General features: G+C 36.1%; 1 protein-coding gene across 1 annotated transcript in view; it reads left to right on the top strand.

Annotated features, from left to right (window-relative positions):
• SHPRH (SNF2 histone linker PHD RING helicase) overlaps positions 1-20,955 on the top strand; it is a 50,279-nt gene extending 29,324 nt beyond the window's left edge. Inside the window, exons 19-30 of the mRNA XM_082047300.1 lie at positions 2,799-2,972; positions 3,300-3,362; positions 4,523-4,748; positions 6,159-6,302; positions 7,599-7,700; positions 8,510-8,581; positions 10,322-10,510; positions 15,793-15,885; positions 16,429-16,515; positions 16,968-17,146; positions 18,948-19,028; positions 20,221-20,955. Coding sequence (XP_081903426.1) covers positions 2,799-2,972; positions 3,300-3,362; positions 4,523-4,748; positions 6,159-6,302; positions 7,599-7,700; positions 8,510-8,581; positions 10,322-10,510; positions 15,793-15,885; positions 16,429-16,515; positions 16,968-17,146; positions 18,948-19,028; positions 20,221-20,317 — 1,507 coding nt within the window. The 3' untranslated portion in view covers positions 20,318-20,955. The remainder of the gene's footprint in view (positions 1-2,798; positions 2,973-3,299; positions 3,363-4,522; positions 4,749-6,158; positions 6,303-7,598; positions 7,701-8,509; positions 8,582-10,321; positions 10,511-15,792; positions 15,886-16,428; positions 16,516-16,967; positions 17,147-18,947; positions 19,029-20,220) is intronic.
• Positions 20,956-22,883: the final 1,928 nt, after the last annotated feature.

The raw sequence follows: 22,883 nt of genomic DNA, 5'->3' as shown, positions 1-22,883 counted from the left end.
AGATCCAGGCCCATCCTCAGTGTTTCAGCCCAAGCAGGTTGCACAGGGATTTGTTCTGTTGGGTTTGTGGTATCTCCAGTGAGGGAGATTTCACAGCCTTTGTGTGAAGCCTGTTCCAGTCTTTAACCCACCTTGTGAAAAAAAATAATCTTCAATGTAGCTAATATGTGTTGCATCTTCTGTCCATTGTCTCTTGTCCTTTTGTCAAGCACCTTTGAGAAGAGTTTGGCTCAGACTTCTCTGTGCCTTTGGGTTAGGTAGATGTAGACAGCAATAAGGTCTAACCTGACCAATCTTATTTTAAGGCTGAATAAAGCATTTTCTCCCAGCCACCTCTTGTACATTCTGTGCTTCAGCTTCATAAGTTTGTCACAGAAAAGGGAGACCATTAAACTTCAGGCAGTTTTCTCAGATACATGAACAATCCTTATACTCTTAAATACAGTCTTTCTGAATCATTTTTTTAGTTAAATACTTCTTTTTGATATTTTATATATATATATATATATATATATATAAACCTAAGTGTATATAAATGCATATACATATGTATATGAATAACCTGTGTATAAAATGTGTGTGTATGTATGTATATATTTAAATACTTTAAATATGCACAGATTTGAACTAAATATATAGAGAGAAATCCTCCAGTATGGCTACTCTGTTGACAAGATCCAAAAAGGTGGCAATTCCTTGCCCTGCTGGAAGTAAGCACAGCTTTTACTTTTCAGTATTTAGACTATTCAACAGAATTATGTTAAACAAATCCTTACATCTTCTTTCTTCAAAACTCAGAGTTATGCTGAGAAGGAAGAAGGAACTTCTGTCTGCTCAAAATAGATATTGAGACCACCCAGCTGGAAAGTAGCTTTCTAGAAAAGGACTTGGAGGGTTCTGGTGGACACCAAGTTGACCATGAGCCATCTATGTGCCCTTGTGGTGAAGAAGGTTAATGGTATCCTGGACTGCATTAGGCAAAATGTTGCCAGCTTGTTGAGGGAAGTGATCCTTTCCATCTACTCAGTGCTGGTGAGGTCACATCTGGAGCACACTGTGTCCAGTTCTAGGCTCCCCAGTAGAAGGAGATGGACATACTATGGAGAGTCCAACAAAGGGCCAAGAAGATGACAAAAGGGCTGGAACAGCTCCTGTATAAGGACAGGCTGAGAGAACTGTGGTTCTGTTCAGCAGTTTGGGGGCATCTTCTCACTGTATATAAATACCTAAAGGGGGGGGTGCAAAACAGATGGAGCCAGGCTCTTTTTAGTGGTGCTCAGTGGCAGGACCAGAGGCAATGGGCACAAACTGAAACAAAGGAAGTTCCCTCTGGACATCAGGAAATACTTTTCTACTGTGAGGGTGACTGAGCACTGGCACAGATTGCACAGTGAAGTTGTGGACCCTCCATCCTTGGAGGCTGTCTGAGCAGAGTCCTGGGCAACCAGCTCTAAATGGCCCTGCTCGAGGGAGAGGGGTTGGACAAAACAGCCTCCTGAGGTCCCTTCCAACCTCAATCCAGCTGCGAGTCTGATGTGAACATTTTGTGGTTAAGTGTTGTTTGAGAACGATGGCATCTTGTTCTGGCCAAAATTAATTTGAGGAAAGGGTTGTTTGCATGTTCATGCTGAGCTCATATGCCTGTGCATTCATCTATACACTTGCTTGTATTATACTGGATTTTTTTTTCATCACTTGAAAATCACTATTTGTTGCTGCTTACAGGTTGTGTAAGTTTGCAAAAGTGATCTTCAATACCAGTATTTATTTTATAAAATAGGGATAAAACTTATTTCCTTTTAATTTTTTTTAACATATGCATTAAAACCTTAAAAAAGTGTCTTATGAAGTGTTACTAGTCAGTGGTGGAAGCAACTAGTCCTTATCTCTAGTTGAGCATTAGAGGTGGTTGGAATAGTGGGAGATTTTAATAAATGTGAAATATTTGGCAACTGATAGTATTGACAACAGACTGATGATTGCGATTTACATGTATTTTTCAGACTACCTGGTTAGGCAAACTTGTCTGTTTTAAAATACATACCGCTTAAGTAGGTCATCTTAAATTACAAACTTTAGTAGTGTTGTTAAACCTGTGCTTGTCTCTCCACATTTTACAAAAGCGATATTATGGATCAAACTTTCCATGTGGGGTAGAACCACAGTTTTGTAGTACACTGTCTTGTGAATGAATGCCAGGCCTTGTCTGAAGGCGGCACTCTTGGCAAGAGACCTTTGCTCAGGGGAAAAACACAATACGGGAAGTGCTTAACTGGTGTTCATGTTCCCGCTCCAATCAAGAGAGACATCTAGATTTTAGAAAAATAGTTCACTGTCATGTCCATTTAGTAACTTTAACTTTGAAAGCTAACTTGCAAAATGCAGTATATTTTTGTGATGGGTGCATGTGTCTGCTGTGAATTGCACAGATGCATTGAAAATCAGTTTGGCCAACAGATGCAAATAAGGCTGTAAGCGTATGTAGTTGTTTGCCTTTAGTATATTTGCATTGTGGACTAGAAAGTTTCAGGTTGGTGTTGACTACTAATATTCAGTCGCATCTCTCAAGTCTTGGAAAGAGTCTTTCTATCCTGCAGATACCAGGCATCATCTCAGGAGAGACAATAGAATGATTTCTAACAGTTAGTATTATGTGTAGTAGTAATAAGCATTTCTTTTTTAACTTCTTACGTGGTCCTGCATTGCCGTTTAGCTATCTGTCTTCTACTTCAAAATACTGAATTAAGTTTTGATTTGGTATTTCAGTGTGCAATTAGTTCCCTTTTCATTTAAATCAGATTCCGTGACTGCAGAGGCCTTCAATACCTGCTCACAACCCAGCTGGAGGATGTGAAGAAGTTCCAAAAGATTGTAAGAGAAGCAGTGAAAAACTTGGAAGGCCCTCCCTCTAAGCAGGTCATTGAGGCTGCCACCATCTGCCATTTACGACCTGTTAGACTTCCACTTAACAAGTATGTCTTGAAAATAGAAAACATGCTTTAGAGGTGTATTATTAAGTTTTTCTTCATTTGAAATAAGAAGAGATTAAAGTCTTCTGTATTCAGGGTCTATATGCACGCAGATATCACAGGTAGCTATTTGTTAGGACCATGACCTTACCTTGGTTTTGTTCTTACAAAACCTTTTCCTGTCAGTTATTACATTGAGTGTACATAACTCTTAAATGGTTCTTTTTTATTGACTTTGGGGTTGTTTTTGTGTTGGAATCGGGAATTATAGGAATTGCTTTGGGTTTTGATGAAATACTGAGTGCTTGTTTTCAATCTTCTGTATTGCAGCTGTGTCTTTTGTAAGGCTGATGAGTTGTTCACAGAATACGAGTCAAAGCTCTTTTCTCATACGTAAGTTCATAGCTTTTTATACTTCTCACTATTAAAAAATGTGGAAGTTGGATTGTTTTGTATTTTATACTTTAAGTTTTCTGAAATAACTTTATGATCAAATTACAGCAACTTCTTGCTAGTGGCCTTGATAGCAATTTTATTAGTCAGGTTTAATTTTCTGTGTAAATTTCATTTGAAAGAAAAAGTGTACAAGGAACAAACACTTGCCACTTTTTCTCAAGCTGCTATAATATGACCATACATTTGAAATGAAGTGTTGAAGTGTTCAGAAAGTGATGTATAAATACAAGTATACTAACTAAACACATATTCCTGTTTGTGCAAATGTTTGCAGTCAAGTTGCAAATGGTATAATACCATACTCGTTCATATTTTTTTTTTTTTTTAATTCTGTATAACTCGTGAAGTAACAAAATTTGGCAAAAGCCACAGTGAGAGAGGAGATTTCAGACATGACTGCAGCTGTGAGCTGGAAGAAGGGCTGCACCCACATATGGTGTGAGAGAAATATGCGTAGTGAACAGTACTGAGAGGTATAGATTACAGCCCTATGTATGGTTTCTCTTTGACTTTCGTCTTTCATAGCCCTCACCATGTCAAAATTGGATTCAAAAATCTTGAGGTCACTGAGAAAACATTTTGAAAAGTCTTCACCAGTGCAAGCTCTCTTACGTAATGATTGCTGGAATCATTAGGAAATGTTAGTGTGTTTCTGAATTAGCATTGTTTGTCAAGGAGAGAACTGGGAAGCTGTAGTGTTCTTAAATAGTGCAATACACAGCAAATTTTGCATCAGAGTTTTAACTGCAACTCTTGCTGATTTAAGTAGTCAGAATTGCTTTTTTTTTTCCAAATGAATGTGACATTAATCATTAATAACTACTGGAAGATAATTAAGATGTGTCAGCCTTCACAAAAGCTACTCATGACTATGAGCTTATAAAATGGCCTGTACAGTGATTTCATTACTGGTACTGAGGTCATTGTGCTCAAAGAAAGATTTTGGGATATCAAGTAATAAAACAGTTGTTTATATTTGCTTGGTTTGTTTTATCCTTTAATCAAATATTAGAAGGCTGAAATATATGGTGAATAAGTAGTAATGGATGCAAAAGTAGAAAATGAGTGGTAAGTATCATGTTGGGTTTGTTTTTAAGTGTTACAGGCCAAATGGCAATATTTGAGGAGATGATAGAAGATGAAGAAGGGCTCGTTGATGACCGTTTGCCCACTACAAGTAGAGGACTGTGGGCAACCAGTGAAACTGAACGTGCCTTGAAAGCAATTCTCTCCTTTGCCAAAGCTCACCGAATGGATGTTAAGCTAACTGAAGAAGGCAGCATATTTCTAGAACTCTTTGAAGCGTGGAAAAAGGAATACAAGGTGCAGTAAATGAGATGGTGACAGAACAATTGTGTAGCCCATTCAATGTAATATAAGCAACTTTAAGCTGATTATGAACAAATTTAAGTTGTATTCCTGAAATTAGGGTTTACCTACAAAGCATTTTCACAGTGCTTATTACAGGATTTGATTTAAAATGGTCTATATATGATTTAAGAGTTTCCAAAAGCTATACTAGTTACTAAGCAGATTAGTAAGCAGTGTAATTGCATCTATTAAGACAGTGTACAGCTATAATTAAATGTTTGTCAGCTTAGTTAAATCAGAATGTAGCAAGACTCAGCAAATCGAATGTTGGTCCATTCTGTATTTCAGTTTATCTTCAGTCTCATGCTAGCTACAGATGTCCTTTCACTATTGCTTTATTTCTTGGATCTTCTTTACTACACAATGTAACCTGAAATAATTAGTCTTCTGTTGTTTGAATCAGAGAGAACTACAGGAATGCACTGCAGCTTTCTCCATGCATGGTTGTGTGTCTGTGTGTCCTTGCAGTGAATACATACCAGTGATGGAGAAGGGGCAAGAGCTTTTGCATACAAGGGTCTCATCCTGTCTTACAGCTTAGGTGTAATCAAAAGTGTTTCTCTTGAATGCTTCTCCTTCTCATTTTTAATTAACACAAACCAGCTTCAGTAGAACATACCTGTGTTTCACCTCTGTGATCTTTCTCCCAGGCTTTTACAGTTTTCACAATTAAAAAATCAGAAATTGACAAATAGTAACTTTTGGCATTTGCAAAAGAGGTCTCTGAATTTCAGTTAGATCACTGCAGATTTTTTATATAATATGCAAGTAGTGGAAAGCTTGTGAAGAACTAATTAACAGTATTATTGGTGATTTAAAAATAATGTCAGTTTATATGTGTAGCATGTTTCCAGTTGTAGCCACTTCTTTTGTAGAAAACCAGAATTTACTTTTTCTTGGGTAAATTGAGACTGTTATCTTCACTTTGTGCTCATCTGTGCTCTTGTCAAGACCACTCAAGCTGTTAACGTTTTTTTAAAACATATTTCATCTTTAAGGAGCAGTCTCAGTACTATAATAGCTTTCTGTTCAAAATTGCTTAATCATTTTTCCTTATTTAGCACTTGCTTAGTCTCCCAAGCCATTTGGTTCTGAACTTGTAGTTGCATTGCTTATTGTAATAGTTGTAGAAGAAATGAGAGACAGCTATTTATAGTTGTTCATAAAAGGATGGAAAAGAAAGCAGGCAAGATGATCTCCATACTGCTTGTTTTCCTTCGCCATTTGTTGTTGTGGCTGAATTACTGTAAAGAAATATTAACTCTTACTCCAAAAAAGTTTTCACTTTATACAAGGTATGGCAGTCATATAAAGGGAACTCAACTCAGTTCTGCTACTGATTTGTGGAGGCTTTTTTTACAGTTGCTTCATGAATATTGGATGGTACTGAGGGATCATGTGTCTGCTATTGATGAGCTGGCAATGGCTACAGAACGGCTGAGAGTGCGTCATCCTGATGAGCCAAAACCAAATCCACCAGTTCTCCACATCATAGAACCGCATGAGGTAAAGTACTTGGCAGCAAATAAATGTTTTACTTAGGTTTGTTTTTCTGAAAGAAACTACCTCCTACAAAAATAAAAATTTGCATGTAGATCTATATAGGAGGTCTATAGTGTGCTTCTGTTTCCATTTGAGAAAGCCTTGGTGGAGTAAACAGTTCTTATCTATTTTTACGTTCAGCATATGGGCCTTTTTGAGCTTGTAAGTTTTATTTTGATTTTTTTTTGAGCCCTTTGACCATAAGAGTGTGGCATGTTTCCAAAAGGCTGCTGTCTTCTCAGCAGCAGGTGAATGGCTCTGGGACCTTTCTCTACAATTGGCCAGTTTTCCAAGGGGGTGGAAAATTAAGTTGACCTATTTTCTCACCCTTATTGCTACTTTCCACAAGGACCTAAAAAACAGCAGTGAATACCTAAAAGACAAATCTTTTTTCAGTGTCTTGGCATTTCTGAGTGTCCTCTCAGACACTGTCTCTTCATGAACATAAAATAATGCTGTGTTGATTTAACACCTTTTTTTTTTTTCACTAACAGAAATGTTTTCAATAGAAACATTTTGTGCTTTTTTTTTTTTCAGTAAGGTTCAGCGTTAGATAAAATTGCTTCTTTTATTTCTGTAGGGAAATAGATGCGTTGTGTGTGTATTAAAGCAATTTTAAAAATGGAGCACTTTGCTTAACAAATGTTTAACAAAGTCTATGATTTATGTGCTTGCAACAATAAAAGAAACACCAAGGCCTTCATCCTTTGGGTGCTTGATTCTTCTGCAGTGTTAGTAACTACATCACTACCAGCTGTATTAATAGAAAAGGAGTCCGCTTGATGCTTCTATCTTTGTATACGTTAAATGAAAAGTGAAAGCTTCTAAGAAGTACAAAGAAAGTAACTAGCTGTTTCTTACACATTGTGTAAGCAGTAGACTCCAGGATCTATTTGGCTGTAAGATAGATGATAAATTGAATGAAATTTGAAAGAAAAGTTTTTAAAAATAAGTTATTTAAAATTGATTTTGTCTCTGTAAAGAACCAATAATGCAGATAAACAAACATTAAATTTGCATATGTTCTCAGTCTCAGTCCATTCACAGAACTGTGTTCATACTGGGTACTGGAAAGAAATAGATAATAAATCTTCCCTGGGGAGAAGCACATCTTAAATTTACAGAATGAGCTGTTCTGTCTGTCCCCGTTAAATTATTCAGCTGAATTTTGCCAAGAAATGAATATAAGTCTTATTGTAGAACTTAACTGTATTTTCTTTTTTTTTTTTTTTTAATGTGTGTTTAATACTGTTTCCATAGGTAGAACAAAATCGAGTGAAACTTTTGAATGACAAGGCAGTTGCCAAATCACAGCTTCAAAAGAAATTGGGACAACTTCTGTATCTCACTAATCTGGAGAAGGTAAGGTTTACAGTTCCTTGGTTCTTACCAAAGTGATGTAGTTTATTTACCTAGTGGAAAGCTACCATTTTTATTTAAAACTTACATTGTAAAGAAATTGTATTTTCTATAAAGATTCATCACATGTTGAGATTCAGTGTGGAGCTCTTTTTGTTACTGCAAAGTCGTTAATTATTACATTATATAATTTAGCTATTTGCTTAATTGCACAGTTTTAACTATCTAAAACTATTTCATAGTTTATAACTTCCATTAAAACTAACTAGGCCATGCTTAAATGAAGCCTTGTAAAATTATGTACCTCTCCACCTACCCTATTTTACAAAGAGCTTTTCTTCTTAAACAGAAGAACAAGCAGGTCTGTAGGTTAAATACGTGTAAAAAAGTCTACACAAATACCCTGTGTGTTACGTTATTTGAATCACAGTGTTGAAGTAAGTACAATTGCTTAAGTAAACATAGTTCATAATTAAGTCTATGTAAGTGTTTTCACAACAATGTAGAGCTGATAGAAAATAGGCGTTTCTTGTTTGAAGCTTGTATTTTACAAGGATTTTTCAAAGCCATAGTAGAGATGCAGATGCTATCTGAAGGATTGCAGTATAAACAGTACTCCTTTTACTTATTGTGAATTACATATTTTTTAAACTCCTCGTGACAGACTTATTTATTCATGAATGATGTTTTTTTATTTGCTCACACTTTTTTAAAGGACTTAATTATTCCTTTTTCTAGAAGCTTGTTTTAAATATAGAATAACTTTTTCTTTGTTGAAACACAAAGTTGTTTGGTTTTTTTCTGCTTTACAGTCTCAAGATAAAACTTCTGGGGGAGTTAACCCTGAACCATGTCCGATCTGTGCACATCAGCTGGGAAAACAGGTAAGATATTTAGTCAGCAGATTTTGGTTTTAGAACATTTTTACCTAGGTCTGAGTCAGTTGTGTGTCAAATCTTCAACCTTTGATTTTAAACGAACATTGTATTGAAACAAGGGAAATAGGCCCATTCCTGTGATGTAACAGCCTCTCCCCTGAAGTTGCAAGTGCCTCTACTGCCTTTAGCTGTTGACATCAATGCTCAAGTGTTTTGACAGAAGTGTTCCAAAAATGTGTGTTGCTGATTGTTTTGTAACTCTGAAGTTTTGCTTTCATCCTTTTGTCAGAAAATAAATTCTTTGCTGTTCATAAGCTAACAGAATGAAGAAATAGATAAGCTTCTGCAGTATGATAGAGTTTTACTGTAACTGCTCTTGTTGATAGTACTTTTCTTATAGACTCTAAAGAAATTGATATTAGCTACTTAAACAGTAGTAAAAAACAACAGAATAAAGACTTGCAGCCTGGATTTCTTTCCCCACTGCTTACCTCCTGAATTGCAGGAGTGAGATTTAATCAAAACTGATCTATATCATAAAGTACAAAACCATAGTTTATACTTCACCTACCATGCATTAGGTAAAAACCTGAAAGGACTCCTGTATGGTCAAACTAATCTGGCACTTCTGTTTTTTTAGGGTAGCTATTTTAAGGTGTTCTAGCTTCTGTTAGTTTTATGTTTAAGTATGAACCAGTGTTGCACCATGTTTCTGAAATCCCCTCTATGTTCTTCTTCTGAGGATGACAGAGGTTTTTACAGAGAACAGTTGCTTGCCCTGTTAACTGCCCTGATGCTTCATCTCTGAGCTAGAGGAGCTCACTGAAAGGAAAAACTCTGTTTTCTTTAACTTTGGCTGAGACTGCCACTTGAGATTATAGCAGCCATCATGTTGCAAGGAACTTTTAAAATGCTTTGCATCCCATTGCTGTGTGGTTGAAAGGACTTTACAAAGCCTATAAGATCTTTCACTTGATAATCAGTCTTTTAGTCAATTCCTTCTGCTACTTGGACCCATGAAAACTAATTTATTTTTTTCTCTTAGAATGGCCTATAGAACAGACAAGTACAGACTAAGCCCCTATTTCTAGGTGCAAAAACATTGATTTACAGATTACTTCTCTCTTAAGGAAGGTCAAGGCTGACCCATAGATGTTTCAGGCCCCTAAAGGAAAGACAGCTCTGCAGTGTGGTCTTTTGTTTCTAATTCATTATGTCAAAAAAATATAAATATTCTTTGTTCTAAATCCTTTTTTCTTCTTAAATCCAAAAATGTTGTCTAAGGCTTAACAAGATCTAAACATTAAAGCACTTTCAGACTTTTAAAATAAAGACTGATCCAGTATGAACATATTGATAAAGATTTTTACAGAGGGCAAATGTGTGAGTCTTTTTAGACGTTGTAAATATGTAATCTCTGTACTTAACCTATGTATTAAGAATAATTCTTTATAGAAATTTAGACTATAATGTCTTCAAGTTTAAAACTGGGAAAATACAAAAAATAAACAATAAATAGAGACCTGCTGTGGAATGTGAATCTTTCTGTGCTCGAGAACTTAGAAGTCCATGCTTTTTAACAGCTAGCGTACTAAAAATTCTAAAATTCTTCCATTTTAATCTGAGTTTCGTGAAAGTGTTTCTGTGAAAATGTAATTTATCACATATTAGTATACCACTTTTCTTTTGCATTGATCCAAAACTGATACTCTGTCTGTTTGTTTGTTTTTTTAATTCTCTGCATAGTGGGCAGTGCTGACGTGTGGACACTGTTTTTGTAATGAGTGTGTAGCTATCATCATAGAGCAGTACAGCGTTGGCACCCGCCGGAGCTCAATTAAATGTGCCATTTGCAGGCAGACAACATCTCATAAAGAAATATCATATGTCTTCACTGCAGAAACTGCAAATCAGGAGGATGATATCCCTGTAAAGGTACGTAGTTTGTGAGCTTTGTTGCCCTAGCTTTCAGCAATGTCTAAGTGTTGTGTTTTGTTGCATACTGCATTTATTGCAGGCAAATCTACCAGACAGTTTTGTAAGTATATTCACTTTTATTATTAGTTTTGTTTATAACCGGTAGAGTTCTTTTTCTTTTGAATTGGACATGATGGGCCTTTCTTATAGTGTAATCAAAGTTTTTGCACTTTTCTCCAAGGAAAGATACACATTTTCCTGTCAAGTAAAAGGTGGGCTTTTTGGTTTTTTTTTGGCTTAGTATTTTTTTTAACTTAGGCTTTTCATAACTTTTAAGAGTTCTGGAAACAAAACATGAAAGGAAACAATGTGAAAGAGGATATCTTTTTAACTACTCTTTAAATGTGCCTGAGGAAAGGCCTTCTAGGTGGATGACAAAATTACACATCTGTAAAAGTAATGCTGTCTTGGGAGGTGAGGGGGAGGGACAGCTTTTGCTGAGCTTCAAGTTTTTTTGGTTGGTGTTTTTTTTTTTTTTGTTTGTTTGATTTTTAAAGCATTTGACACTGAGCAGAAATAAATGCTGTTTCTATGCAGGTAATTAGTTTTTTTGGTTGTAGTGATTTTTGGCTTTTTGTAGCTGAGAGATGAGGCTTTTTGGAGGCATAGTTTTGCTGTATTTCCTTGAAATGAGTAGTCTGAGAAAGCTGTCTGTACTCTAAGGCTGTTAGGATAATGTAAATATTTTAAATTGGTAAGTCTTCATTGTTAGCCAGAGAACGTAAATCCTGATTCTGAGTTTAAGATTAGTCATCTGGAATGTTTCTTGAGCTACCCAAGGAGTAGTTGTTTTGTATTTTGTATATTTATGTAATATTGTCTGCTGTACAAACCATAACTAGGAGGAAAAAAAGTGACTTCCTTTTTATAGGGGTGAATGAACATAAAAATCATGAAGGGAGATTATATCTATGCTTCCTCTGTCTAATGAATTAGTGGACAGGTTCTGAGTATATTTAGTAACCTTACCCAAAAATTATTCAGTAATAAGTCAAATCACAGTAGAGGAAACAGAAGAGTTTAAACCCATAAAATATTATCTATCAAAAACAATGCTTTTCATTGGAACTTCTTGATGATGAATTTGTACTTTGGAGAAAGGTTTCTCTAGTGTGATGTTGGGGACATTTCTTTTCCCTTTAAGTGTATCATCAATAGAGTGGTTCTGAAGCCAAATTCTTTAAGCTCATACCCAAATCTTTTGATCTAGTTGTGTGGTGTAAGCTTTTTTCCCATGTTCTAGATGAATGTTGACCCTGTGCAGTTAGATACTCTGCAACAGTATTCTTTCTGGGGTTTTTTTTTGTTTAGAAAAACCATTAGTGCTTCTTGCCTATCTGCTTTTTAAACTTTGGTATTTGGTTAAAGCCTCACTGACTGGTCACATGTACCTACTGAAAAGATGACTGTTGAATACAGAGTGACTTTTGATCTTAAAACAGCTCCCTGCCTGGGCAGTTTTTTTTTGTCAAGGCTTGCCACTGACATTGTCCAGCTCTGTTGAAGACTGTTTTCCACTGTGACTTTATCTATTCCTTTTAGCTTGGCTTTCTAAGGAGACAAGGTCTTTTCATTGTACTATCTTACACTTCTCCGTTAATTTAGCAACCTATTAGATAATTTCAAACAGCTTGATAGTCTGAGTTTCAAAGGTAATTAATTTTCTACAAGTCTTATTAAAATAGCCATGCACATAGAGTATGTCTCCTGCTTGGCAAAATACTGTGGCTTGACTTTACCCTTACTACAAAAGATACCTTAAAGTTCAAGTCTGTGGGGGAAACTTTATTTGTGACTTGTGTGCCTTCCTAATGACAATAGTTAATGAACCTCTAGACACAAATGTGTAGGAAATCAGTCCTGATTGGACTGTTTCTTGTTAACTTGTTACTTAATTGTTACTTTTCTTGTTAACAAGGTTTTCATTGGGTTAAAGGCAGGGATGGAGGAAGAGACAGCATCTCCGTGAGTCTTTAGCAATACTGACACATATGTAGTGCGTAGGTACATTTTTGCTTTGCACAAATCTGTTATAGATTAGTATTAAACCAAAAACCTGTGGTTATTGCAGTTATGAAAACAATAGAGGATTCTGGACTAAAATGCAAAGGTAAAAGACTAGTATTAGTAATATTTTGATTTAGATGATACTGCTATCTTAAAGTATGATTATAATACAGTTTTAATCAGGTTAATATAGTTAAAAGTAATAATGAAATATCCTGACAAGGAGTTCTATGGTATCTGTACAAGTTTCCTTGAACCTTGTGGGTAGACTTGACTGGTGGCCTGTACTGAAGCCAGTGCTACCACATTCATACTAGTTATGTTGGCCTCTCTGGACAACTGGAATCCCATTTTATCAGTGCATGCTTCCTAACTCAAATTATTAGATTTGAAGTAGTTGATGGCATGTGGCAGCAGGGGGAGTAAATAGGCTATATTTTTGATGGGATGGTTGTTAGGACCTCACTTCATAGGTGTTTTTTAACAGGTTTCTTCAGGGTCTGGAGATATCACCTGGTTTCTAACAAGGAAACTTCAAATATGCTTCATAAATTACATTAAAAAATAAATAGAATAACTAGATTTCATAAATAAAACACAGAAGGAATGTGTCATCTACTGTCCTGTATAAAGGGCTGTAATATTTTCTTGAAACATTTCCGCATCAGAAACTTCAGGCAAAGCAAAAGTATTAGTTCTGTGTGAATTTGCTTCTCATCTTGAGCAAGGCCCATTCTTATTTCACAAAAAATACCATTTTCTACTGTGGCTTCAGTTTATGTACTGCCAAAATAAGCAACATTGTTAAAAATAAAAATTTCTACCTCATATTCCTTTGAGGATGGTTAACAAAGTATAACTAACTTAATGTTTTTTATAGAATACTGAGGTTAAGATCAGTATCTTGCAGTATATCTATGAAAACTGTGTGATTTATTCAGCTTTTATATTTTCATCTGAACTTTCTCAGTCCTTCTGGTCTCTTTCAGTATTCAGTACTTCTTTCTGCACCACCACCACCCCCCCGCCCCGTTGTCATATACATCTTGTTCTTTATTGTACCAGCATTAACCATGTTAAGTTAATGCCTTTGTCAAATGCAAAAAGACTACTGTAAATGGGAGCATTTTATACCGAGAAAGAGATTACTGGCACCGCTGCGTGTTTTGGTTCTGTAAAAGCTTCCAGTGTCTGGTCAGCATTACAGTGGGTATTGCCAGCCTGTCATCTGAGACATTGTTGCAGGGTAGTTTTGATTCTCATGTGTGCTGTTCCATAATTAATTAGAACTAGCTGATCAGTTTATAAATACTCATCTGGATATTCAACGAAGTTACAAACCTGAGGTTTGTGGGTAATGAGTGGGGTGACACATTTTTTAAGACAGACTGAAAACCAAGATCTCATAATAACAAAAGTGCTTTTATCAGTTTGATCTCTCCGTAAATACTGAGAACAAAATTGAAATCATTTGTGCTGTGAACGAAAGCTTTAGTCAATAGTTCAATGACAAGTCTAATATAGTCTGTCTAATATTACGTAAGCGGAGGGATGGAGAAGTTTGCACACTTAGTTTTCTTGTTTTAAAAAGAGCGCAAAAAGACTGTGACCACTTTGATCATTGTGCTGTTCTTTGCCATAGTTCTTCTGACTGATCTTGCACAAAGTCACATCTGTAGCACCTGAGTCAGGAAGTCTGAAGGGTAGAAAGATCAACAGCAGCGGCTAAAGCTGCTTTCTCTTACAGCAGGGAGAAACAGGACCTATAGTAGGCTCCAGAAAAAGTCTCTGAGGAAAAGACAGAGCAGATTAGCAAGAATTGTCATCATTGAATCACATAAATGGCTCTGGAATATATAGGAAATACCAAAAGTTAGCCTCGGATCTCCTAACTGAAGCTGGTTATGATTGGCAGACAGCTGCCATAGGGCTGCAAATGTGTCATTCATCCTTGCAGAGCATAACACCTACTGACATAAGCATTTTTAATTGTCTGTCTGACTTTTGGAAACAGTGTTAATGTCTGCCAGGTGCAACAGATGTAATGAAACAAGCTGGTTTATTTCTATGTCTATGACACAGAGTTGGAATCACCATGGAAGACCCTGGGAAATAAAATGGTACTTCTTATTGCAGCCTTTGGTAAAAGAGTCTGCAGAAAGTCTTCTAGATATATTTCTGGAGCATGCATTTAGCTGCATAACATATGAATGATCAAGTAGCACAGCATTGGTTCCAAACTTGTGCTTTGACTGCTGACATGCTTCCCCGCCAATTCTGCAAGCAGCATGACTTCAGTAAATTTGATCTGTCATTGTAGTGAGCCAACATCATTAATTCAATGTTCAGAGGACAGGTGCAGACAGAAATAAAACAATATTTGCCCAGCCAAATCTAGTGCAGCTTGAAATTACTATGCATGTAAGAACGAGTACGGAATTAAGTAAGGGCTTCTTAAAAAACCCTAAAACATTAGGTAAAGTTGCTATTGTACAAAGTACATACTGAAGGAAATGGAGATACTAAAGAACTGTTACTCAGAATCCTCTTCCTGACTTAGGGGGAAAAGGAAGAGCACAGAAGTCAAAGTGGACAAGATGTAGAATGTTGTATTTTTTTCAATAAGCACTGAAATATTTCCGAATGCAGAATATGAAGATATTTTCATTGCAGCACGCAGTCCTTTAGGACTTAATTAAATTATATTTACCAATTCCTTATTTTAAATATAATTAACAAACTTCATAGTACTGAGCATAAGTTTGGTGTTGCCAGAGTCAGAAACAAAAGCAACAGAAATAGCATTCAGACGGGTTTTTTCACGGCCAGTTTTCAAGAGGTGTGAAGGGAGGGAATTCTAAATATGTGTTTGGAAGATGCCTTCAAGATTGTGCCACTGAGTTAAACCTCAGCAGGCCTGACTGGCATGTTTGGTGCAGGTGCCCGGCTGTGGCATCCATTCTGCCTCCTACAGAACTAGGCAGCTCTATGTGGCACTTTGTTACTCTGTGTACTGCACACGCTGTAATAAACCGTGGATCCTATAGTAGTGCGTAAGGGAGGTATAAAAGCAGTTCAGTGCTGCTTAACCTGCCCTTCCTCCAGGTTGCTGATTTTTAAATTTGTGTAAGATATGGAAGAGTCCTAATGTAACATTATTTGATAAAACAATGAATGTGGAAGGAGTTGTTCAGTATCGTACTTTACTAATACTGTTCTTTGACTTTTCAAAGGGAAGTCACTCCACCAAAGTGGAAGCTGTGGTCCGAACACTGAAGAGAATTCAATTTAAAGACCCAGGGGCTAAATCCTTAGTTTTCTCAACGGTATTAATCACTATTTTCTGTCTTCTCTTTGTGTGTGTGTGAGTTTAAAGAAGTCATAATATTTTCAGGAATTAGTTTAGCAACCAAAATGTTGGATCACTCTGTACAGCCACGTGATTGTTTTGAGAATTTGTAGGGCAATTCATGTAACTGGGTCATGAACAATGATTGTAGTCAACAGACGTAAAAGCTTGTTTTCTTAAAGGTCAAACACTTAGACTTACATATGAGCATTAGAAATCATAGATATTTTTAAATGTAATGTACAGACACTTTTGATACATTGTAAAACTGGTTTTGTGATAGCTACCCATTTTTTTCTAATTCAAGCTGATCTTTTAAATTACATTTCTTATTTAGTTTTATGAAAGATTTGGTTCCTGCCATTCAAATATTTTTCTAACTCCTTTTTAAACTGCAAATGCTAGTATTTTGAAAGGTCTTTATCTACTTTTTCTTAGAGAAGATAAGAAGTGTATTTTAGTTGTCAATGCTGCTTGTCGAGTTACTTTTATTGTGTTGTGTGGTTTTTTTCTTTTACAGTGGCAAGATGTGTTGGACATAATTTCAAAAGCTTTGTATGACAATAACATGACTTTTTCTCAAATCAATGGAATTAATAAATTTCAGGTACATAAAGGATCTTTTTCTTGAAATTATTTTCAGTGGGGAAAATTACAGTTCATAGAAGTTATTTTGATCCTTTTACTTCATTGCTTCATTTGAGAAACTGAAAGAGCAGCAAATTTCTTTGGCAGAAGCGTTGATCTCTAATGCATTCTAAAAATCATAATCACAAAAAGCCACAATTTAAACCCTTTGGAGATAAACAGTACCTTCACTTTTGAGAAAGAAGCATTGGCATGGATGTTAAGGATGAGACACTGATTAACATCACAAGAAGTTCTTGCCTTCGTGATGTCTGTGGAGCATCAGTTCTGGGGTGACAGGTCTTGAATTAGTTGGGCTGCAAGACTTGCTCTGGGGCCTGTAGTAGTTGCTATAATGTCTTCAAAATATAGAGATGCCCCCCACATTCTCTGCAGAACTTCTGTCACACTGCTGTGGTATTTGCCTTTTAGGAGAATCTCTCTGCATTTAAATATGATCCAAACATCAATATTTTGCTGCTGCCTCTTCACACTGGTTCCAATGGACTAAACATCATAGAAGCGACTCATGTTCTGCTTGTGGAACCCATTCTGAATCCTGCACATGAGCTACAGGCCATTGGCAGAGTACATCGTATTGGCCAAACAAAGTAAGAGTTTAAATTGCATTGAGTGGTTTAGATATGATCCAGAATAGAACTGCATACTGGAATCAAAATAAATCTAGTTCATTGAACTTCTCAATTTTGGAGATGAGGGTATTAAAAAAAAAAAATGCTGAAAATACACAACGTGGCTGAGGTCAGGCACGGCCCTTCCTCCTTTCCTTGAGAGGCTCCTTCTAGCTGGTCATTCCCAGCTCCAGATTAGGAGCTGTGTAAGTTGTTGGGAAGTTTTTTTTGTTTGGTTGGGTTTTTGTTTTTAAAGAAAGTTATAGCACACACTTGTTAGAACTGATTACTTTTAAAATTACAGTTCTCCCCTCACTCCCATCTGGATCTTTTCTAAGAGATTAATAAGTTTGCCTATCTTGTGTTTGTTTCAGTGTTGTAGATTTTACATGGGTAATATTGAACACTTAACAACGGTTTTGGAAAGTTTGTTCTGAATGGATAAGATCTATATTTTTTCCTTAGGTTCCATGTCACTTGAAAAAGTAATAAAAATCCCCTGTACATGAGTGAGAAAAACAGCTGGAATCAATTCTGGAATAAAAATATTCTAGAATAATACTGGGGTTTGTGTTCTGGAAATGGAGGCAAAGTGAGAGGGCATGAATGAGTATGTATGTGAAAGAATGTTTAAGAAGAGGTGGGTAATTGGTAAAGATGTTGAATTAGCTGTGAGGACATTAGAAAGATCAGTTGCAACAGCCTGCATTATAATTTTACATGATGCTGGCACAAAAGGTCTGGCAAAAACCTTGCAATAAAACCAGCAAGAATGTGTGTTGTATTTCTTAAGAATAAGACTTCGGTGAGGTCTATTAGAAAAATAAGTACCGTGAGCATGTTTAGTTTCACTGCTGCAACTGTTACCAGTTCAGTTGAGTTCTTATTTACTTCTCTTTTTTTTAGGTAGTGCTTTTCCTCTGGATCACTAAGTATCCCCCCCAAATTCCTCTTGTGTAAAATTACCTGCCAAAGTTTCAAATTAAGATCTGAAAACCAAACAAAGCACTTTGAAGGGTTCATATATTGAAAAATATTTATATTGGGGAGCCTGGATTGATTTCCACCACCCCACCCCCACCCCCAGTTTTATCTTTGGAGCTTTTTTCCATTTCACTTTCTTCTGCTTGACATTACTTTCTTTTTTTTTAATTACATCTTTTTGAAATTTTATTTTGCAAATTAAGTTATCATTTTTTACGTTTATCAACATTTTGGTTTTTACATTTTACTGGTGTTTACAATTTAATGTTTACGGATGACAATTACTGACTTAAAAAAAAAAAATTGTAGTATTTTGCCATCTTCAAGAACCTGATTGTTAAAACTCTAGGAATGAGCTTTAATTATCCATCACATTGAGCTCTGTCTCTTGGAGTGACTTGTGACAATGCAGTATAAACATCGTATATAACCAGTGGACCAAAGTAATTTCTTTAAACAACAGGTTGGGCTCTTGAGGACTGTTTGTTTGTAGTAGGGACACAGAAAGCAGAACTTTGCCCAGCATCTGCCTTAGGAATTTAGTTTATATAGCTTGTGTTCATTTAGTATGTGATCCAGCCAAATGGAAGTGTGTGCTCTGGGAGGCACTAAGCATCCGTAAATGTCAGTGGAAGGTGTTAAACACCTTGTAAGTTTGTTTTCTTAAAATACAGTGGTGTTTTTTCAGCACTCTTACAATAATTAGTGTGAGACAGAAATGTTCTCTTGAACTTTGACAGTACAGCATAACTTGTGCTCACTTCTGGTCTTGTTTTCTTTTTTTAAACACATTCAGATCTACCATTGTTCATAGGTTCCTGATAAAAGCAACAATAGAAGAGAGAATGCAGACTATGCTGAAAACTGTAGATAGAAGGTATGTATTGATTTTTTATTTTTTTTTAAACATTATTACTGCACTGAAAATGAAAAGGTGGTTGTCAACCGTGCTTTTATTACAGTTTATGCATATTTTAGATATAAATTTCAAATGTTCTTCTTCAAATAGTTTTGACGAAAAGTTTTAAGACTTGAAAAATTGATCTTTTAACCTGGTTCCAGTAACTTGAAGCTTAAGGTATTGTCTTTCTCTGGGAAATATTTAGGTTACATTTTGTATATTTTATTTCATAAAAGCTCAATATATTATGTATTATGATTTATCTTTTCAGTTGATGTATTCCGTTAGTATAAAAGCATTGCAATTAATGGAGTAATACTAAGCCTGCCACTGGAGTAACAGCATATATTATAAGCTCTAACATAGGACATTAATTCTTTCATTATTTCTGAATTCTACAAAACTAGTCAGTTCAGTGTCACACTGGTTGGTTTTGCAGTCAGTGCAAGCGGTGTTCAGATGCTCGCTTGTAAGTCAGTCTAGTGTGGAGACACGGAAAGCAGTTTTCATTGTGTTTATCTTTTCAAAATCTATAAGCAATGACAGTGGGAGTGGAAATAAAAAAGTGATATTTACATTTTTTATGCAGACAGTATAAGAGGTTTGTATAATACCTCTTAACTATGTTGTATACACCTAATAAAGCTAGAAGGAGGCCTTAGTTTAGGAAAACTAGTTACTTTTCCAACTTTTTGGCTGTTACAGACTGTAAGACTAAAAATTTACATGCATGTCTCTGGCTGTAGTTATGAAAGATCTCAGCTTTAGCTTTGAAAGAATTATTTCCTCAATTTCAGTGCTTACTATTATTTATAAAATGCTGATAAATATACAGTGGTTGAGTGATGCAGTGAGGGCTGGTGTTTTGAAAGTAATATCAAACCTCATGCTTGGAAGCTGAAGCCAATCCTTTAGATGTTAGGAGAGCAAAGCGGATTATTCCGTGTTCCGCTGCCTCTGCAGTGTTTGGTGTTGAGCACTGCTAGCGACAGTGTCTTAAAAAGTGCAAGAGAAGTAGCTGATCAGGGTATGTTTTTTTGTGATGGAAAGTGTGTTTCCCTGCTGAGCTTCAAAGCTGAACAGTTATTGGACTCTGGCCTGTGTGGTCTGTCTTCAGCACATACAGCTTGTTCCTTCTCTGATGTCTGCATGCCATTTTTTCCCACAGCCACACAAGCTCTTCCATGAAACAGTCAGAAGCCTCCGTTCTGACAGTGGCGGATTTGGCTGACCTTTTCACAGAGGAAACTGAAGAACTTGAGTAAAAATATTGGTTTGGCCTAATGAAATCAGAAAGTACCTGACCTAATAAGCACCGATATATAATCCACTTGATCTGTCATTCCTATAAACATCATCTAACACTGGTCTGTAACAAAGCTATTGGAAATCAAAAAGTCTTAATTGTTACTGTTTTATTCTGTGGCAGTTTTTAGCAGCACACACTTCTAATAGCACTGGAGGAAACTTGCACTTTGCACGTTGTACAAAAACATGGATTTTATTCCCAAAGAGCATTTGAGCTGGGTGCTAGAACTGAAATCTTAGACCCTTGGTTGAGGAGATTTTTATCATCAGGTTTGGCTAGTACCTCAGTGTGAGAGCAAAACTAGGTGGGTGGTTGGGTGGGAAAGGGAAGCAAAAAAACACATCTAATTTTTTTTTTTTACTGTACAAAAATTTATTAGAAAGAATGACTGTAAATTAATATTCTTCTAGAAAAAGCTTGTTAGTATTTAATGCAGAGTTACCAAATGTCTTACTGGTAACACTTTAAGTGACTAATCTTTACTAATAACTTGGATATTTGTATTAGGCTTTTAGATATTCATAAAGACTTGTGACAGTTAAAAATGTCATTGTTAATGCAAAATGATGAAAATTAAATTATGCTTTTTGTATATGTGTTGGTCTGGAAATCAGTTAAATACTTGAACTTACTGTACATGTTTTTGCTCATTCTTGAAGCCATGACTGGTTTAGTGCTTTATTTAAAAAACAAACCAACCAAACAAACAAACAGTAATGCATTTGTTAAAGAATTTTTTTAAAGATCAGTTGGTTAAGCTGCTGATCACTTTATAATCGTTTAGGGCTTATGTACATGTCCTCACCCTGATTTCTTTGTCTAGTTCTCCCCTCAAACATACAGCAATCTAAATATTGAAAATAGATGAGATTGTTATGCAGTCTAACTATTGGATACCTAGTTGAAGTTAGATAATCAGTGGAGAGAGATGAAACTTCTGTGGAACTTCATCCTTAGATATGTGAGATCGCTCGACCCCATCTCTGTTGACAGTAGAGAGTTTAGAAAATGAATATAGGTTAACTTTGACTGCTGAAAGTAGACAAGATAAATTTTAAGCCTTTTGGCTTAGGTTATGGATGCACATTTGGATAACACCATTTCTGAAGGTACTACAGAAGCAAGCTCAGTTACACAGTTAATGTTAAATGCAATTTTTTGTGTAGAGACTGGGCAAATGGGTGTGCATAAGCAACAGGCTGTTTCCCTCAGATTGCAAGATTTACTGTTTCAGTAGACAATGTTTTTTGTATATTTTAGAAATCTTACTTGAGGTTGACATTAAAATGATTCTTTTAAGAAATCTCATCTTAGAATTTTTACTCAAGTCATGTCTGCTAAATAGATTTGCCATACAGTTATTGAGCTTCTCGAGTTCTATTTTCAAGCATCGGACATTTGAGTTGCACCATTTGGATATTAAGCCTGTCTGTATGGCAGACGAGTTTTCCACCGCTGACAACAAATGTGAATAGAATTCACATGAACAATATCGTATCAAGAAGTGTTTTTGGCATTTATAGTTTGTCCTTCTGGACTGATTAGAACATTTGTTCTAAAGACTCTTTGAGTAAATTTACAGACAATGTATCTTCATTTCCCATATTTGTAATATGTGTTGGTTGTATATATACACTTTGGCTTGGAGATTACTGATTTTTTGCAGATTACAGTTTGCGCAAGGCAAATAGAATAGACAGCAGACTTTTTAAAAATGAGGATGATGAAACAGTTTGCCCAGAGACTGTGACATCTCCATCGTTGAACATATTAGGAACTCAAATGACCCTGAGCAACCTGATCCAGCTCGAAAGTTGGCCCTAGTGTGAGTGGTGTGTTGGACCAGATGACCTCCATGGATCCCTTCCAGTCTAAATTATTCTACAGTGTACTGGAGATCATGCTGTGCACACACTCCAGGAACTCTGAGGGCAACAACGTTCCAGTTTCCTCATCGTCCTCAGAGAATTTTAATATTGCACACCATCATGTGACTGAACAAGGAGCTGCTGTTCACTCTGAGAAATGATATATCTATGTTAAAAACTGTGAAAGCACATAGCGTTTACATCTGTAGCTGCCATTTCAAATAACTAGGTGTGGCAATAATAGTTGTCAGTGAAGACAGAAGCAAACTGAAAAATACCTGCTATGAGAGGTTTCCCAAGCTCTGTAAGTTTTTGGCTTATTTATATAAAGATGATTATTTCTTTTTTTATTTTCAAAAATGTGGTTTTCCGATGCAAACGCATAGCTTCTCATCAAGCAGTGCTTGAGTCTTTAGTCCTGACTTACTACTATCGTGCTCACATAAGAGCAAGGAATGCCAGAGAGCTTAGTCTGGGTGCTCTCCTGACTGCCCTGGAGTACCAGGTCCTAGATCTCTGGAGATATGATGTTAAAATGTGTGCACTAGTTGTGTTAAGGCATCTCTTCAAATTGAAAGGTTAAACCATTGGAGCCTGCGTCAGTAGTAAATGCATTCTTCAAGTTTCACATTAAATTTAGTCTCTATACTTCAG

This window comes from Streptopelia decaocto, assembly GCF_964273445.1.
Source record: "Streptopelia decaocto genome assembly, chromosome: 3".
NCBI classification, from domain to species: Eukaryota; Metazoa; Chordata; class Aves; order Columbiformes; family Columbidae; genus Streptopelia; species Streptopelia decaocto.
Note: the sequence above shows the minus strand (reverse complement) of the source record. Positions and strands in the feature narration are given on the sequence as shown.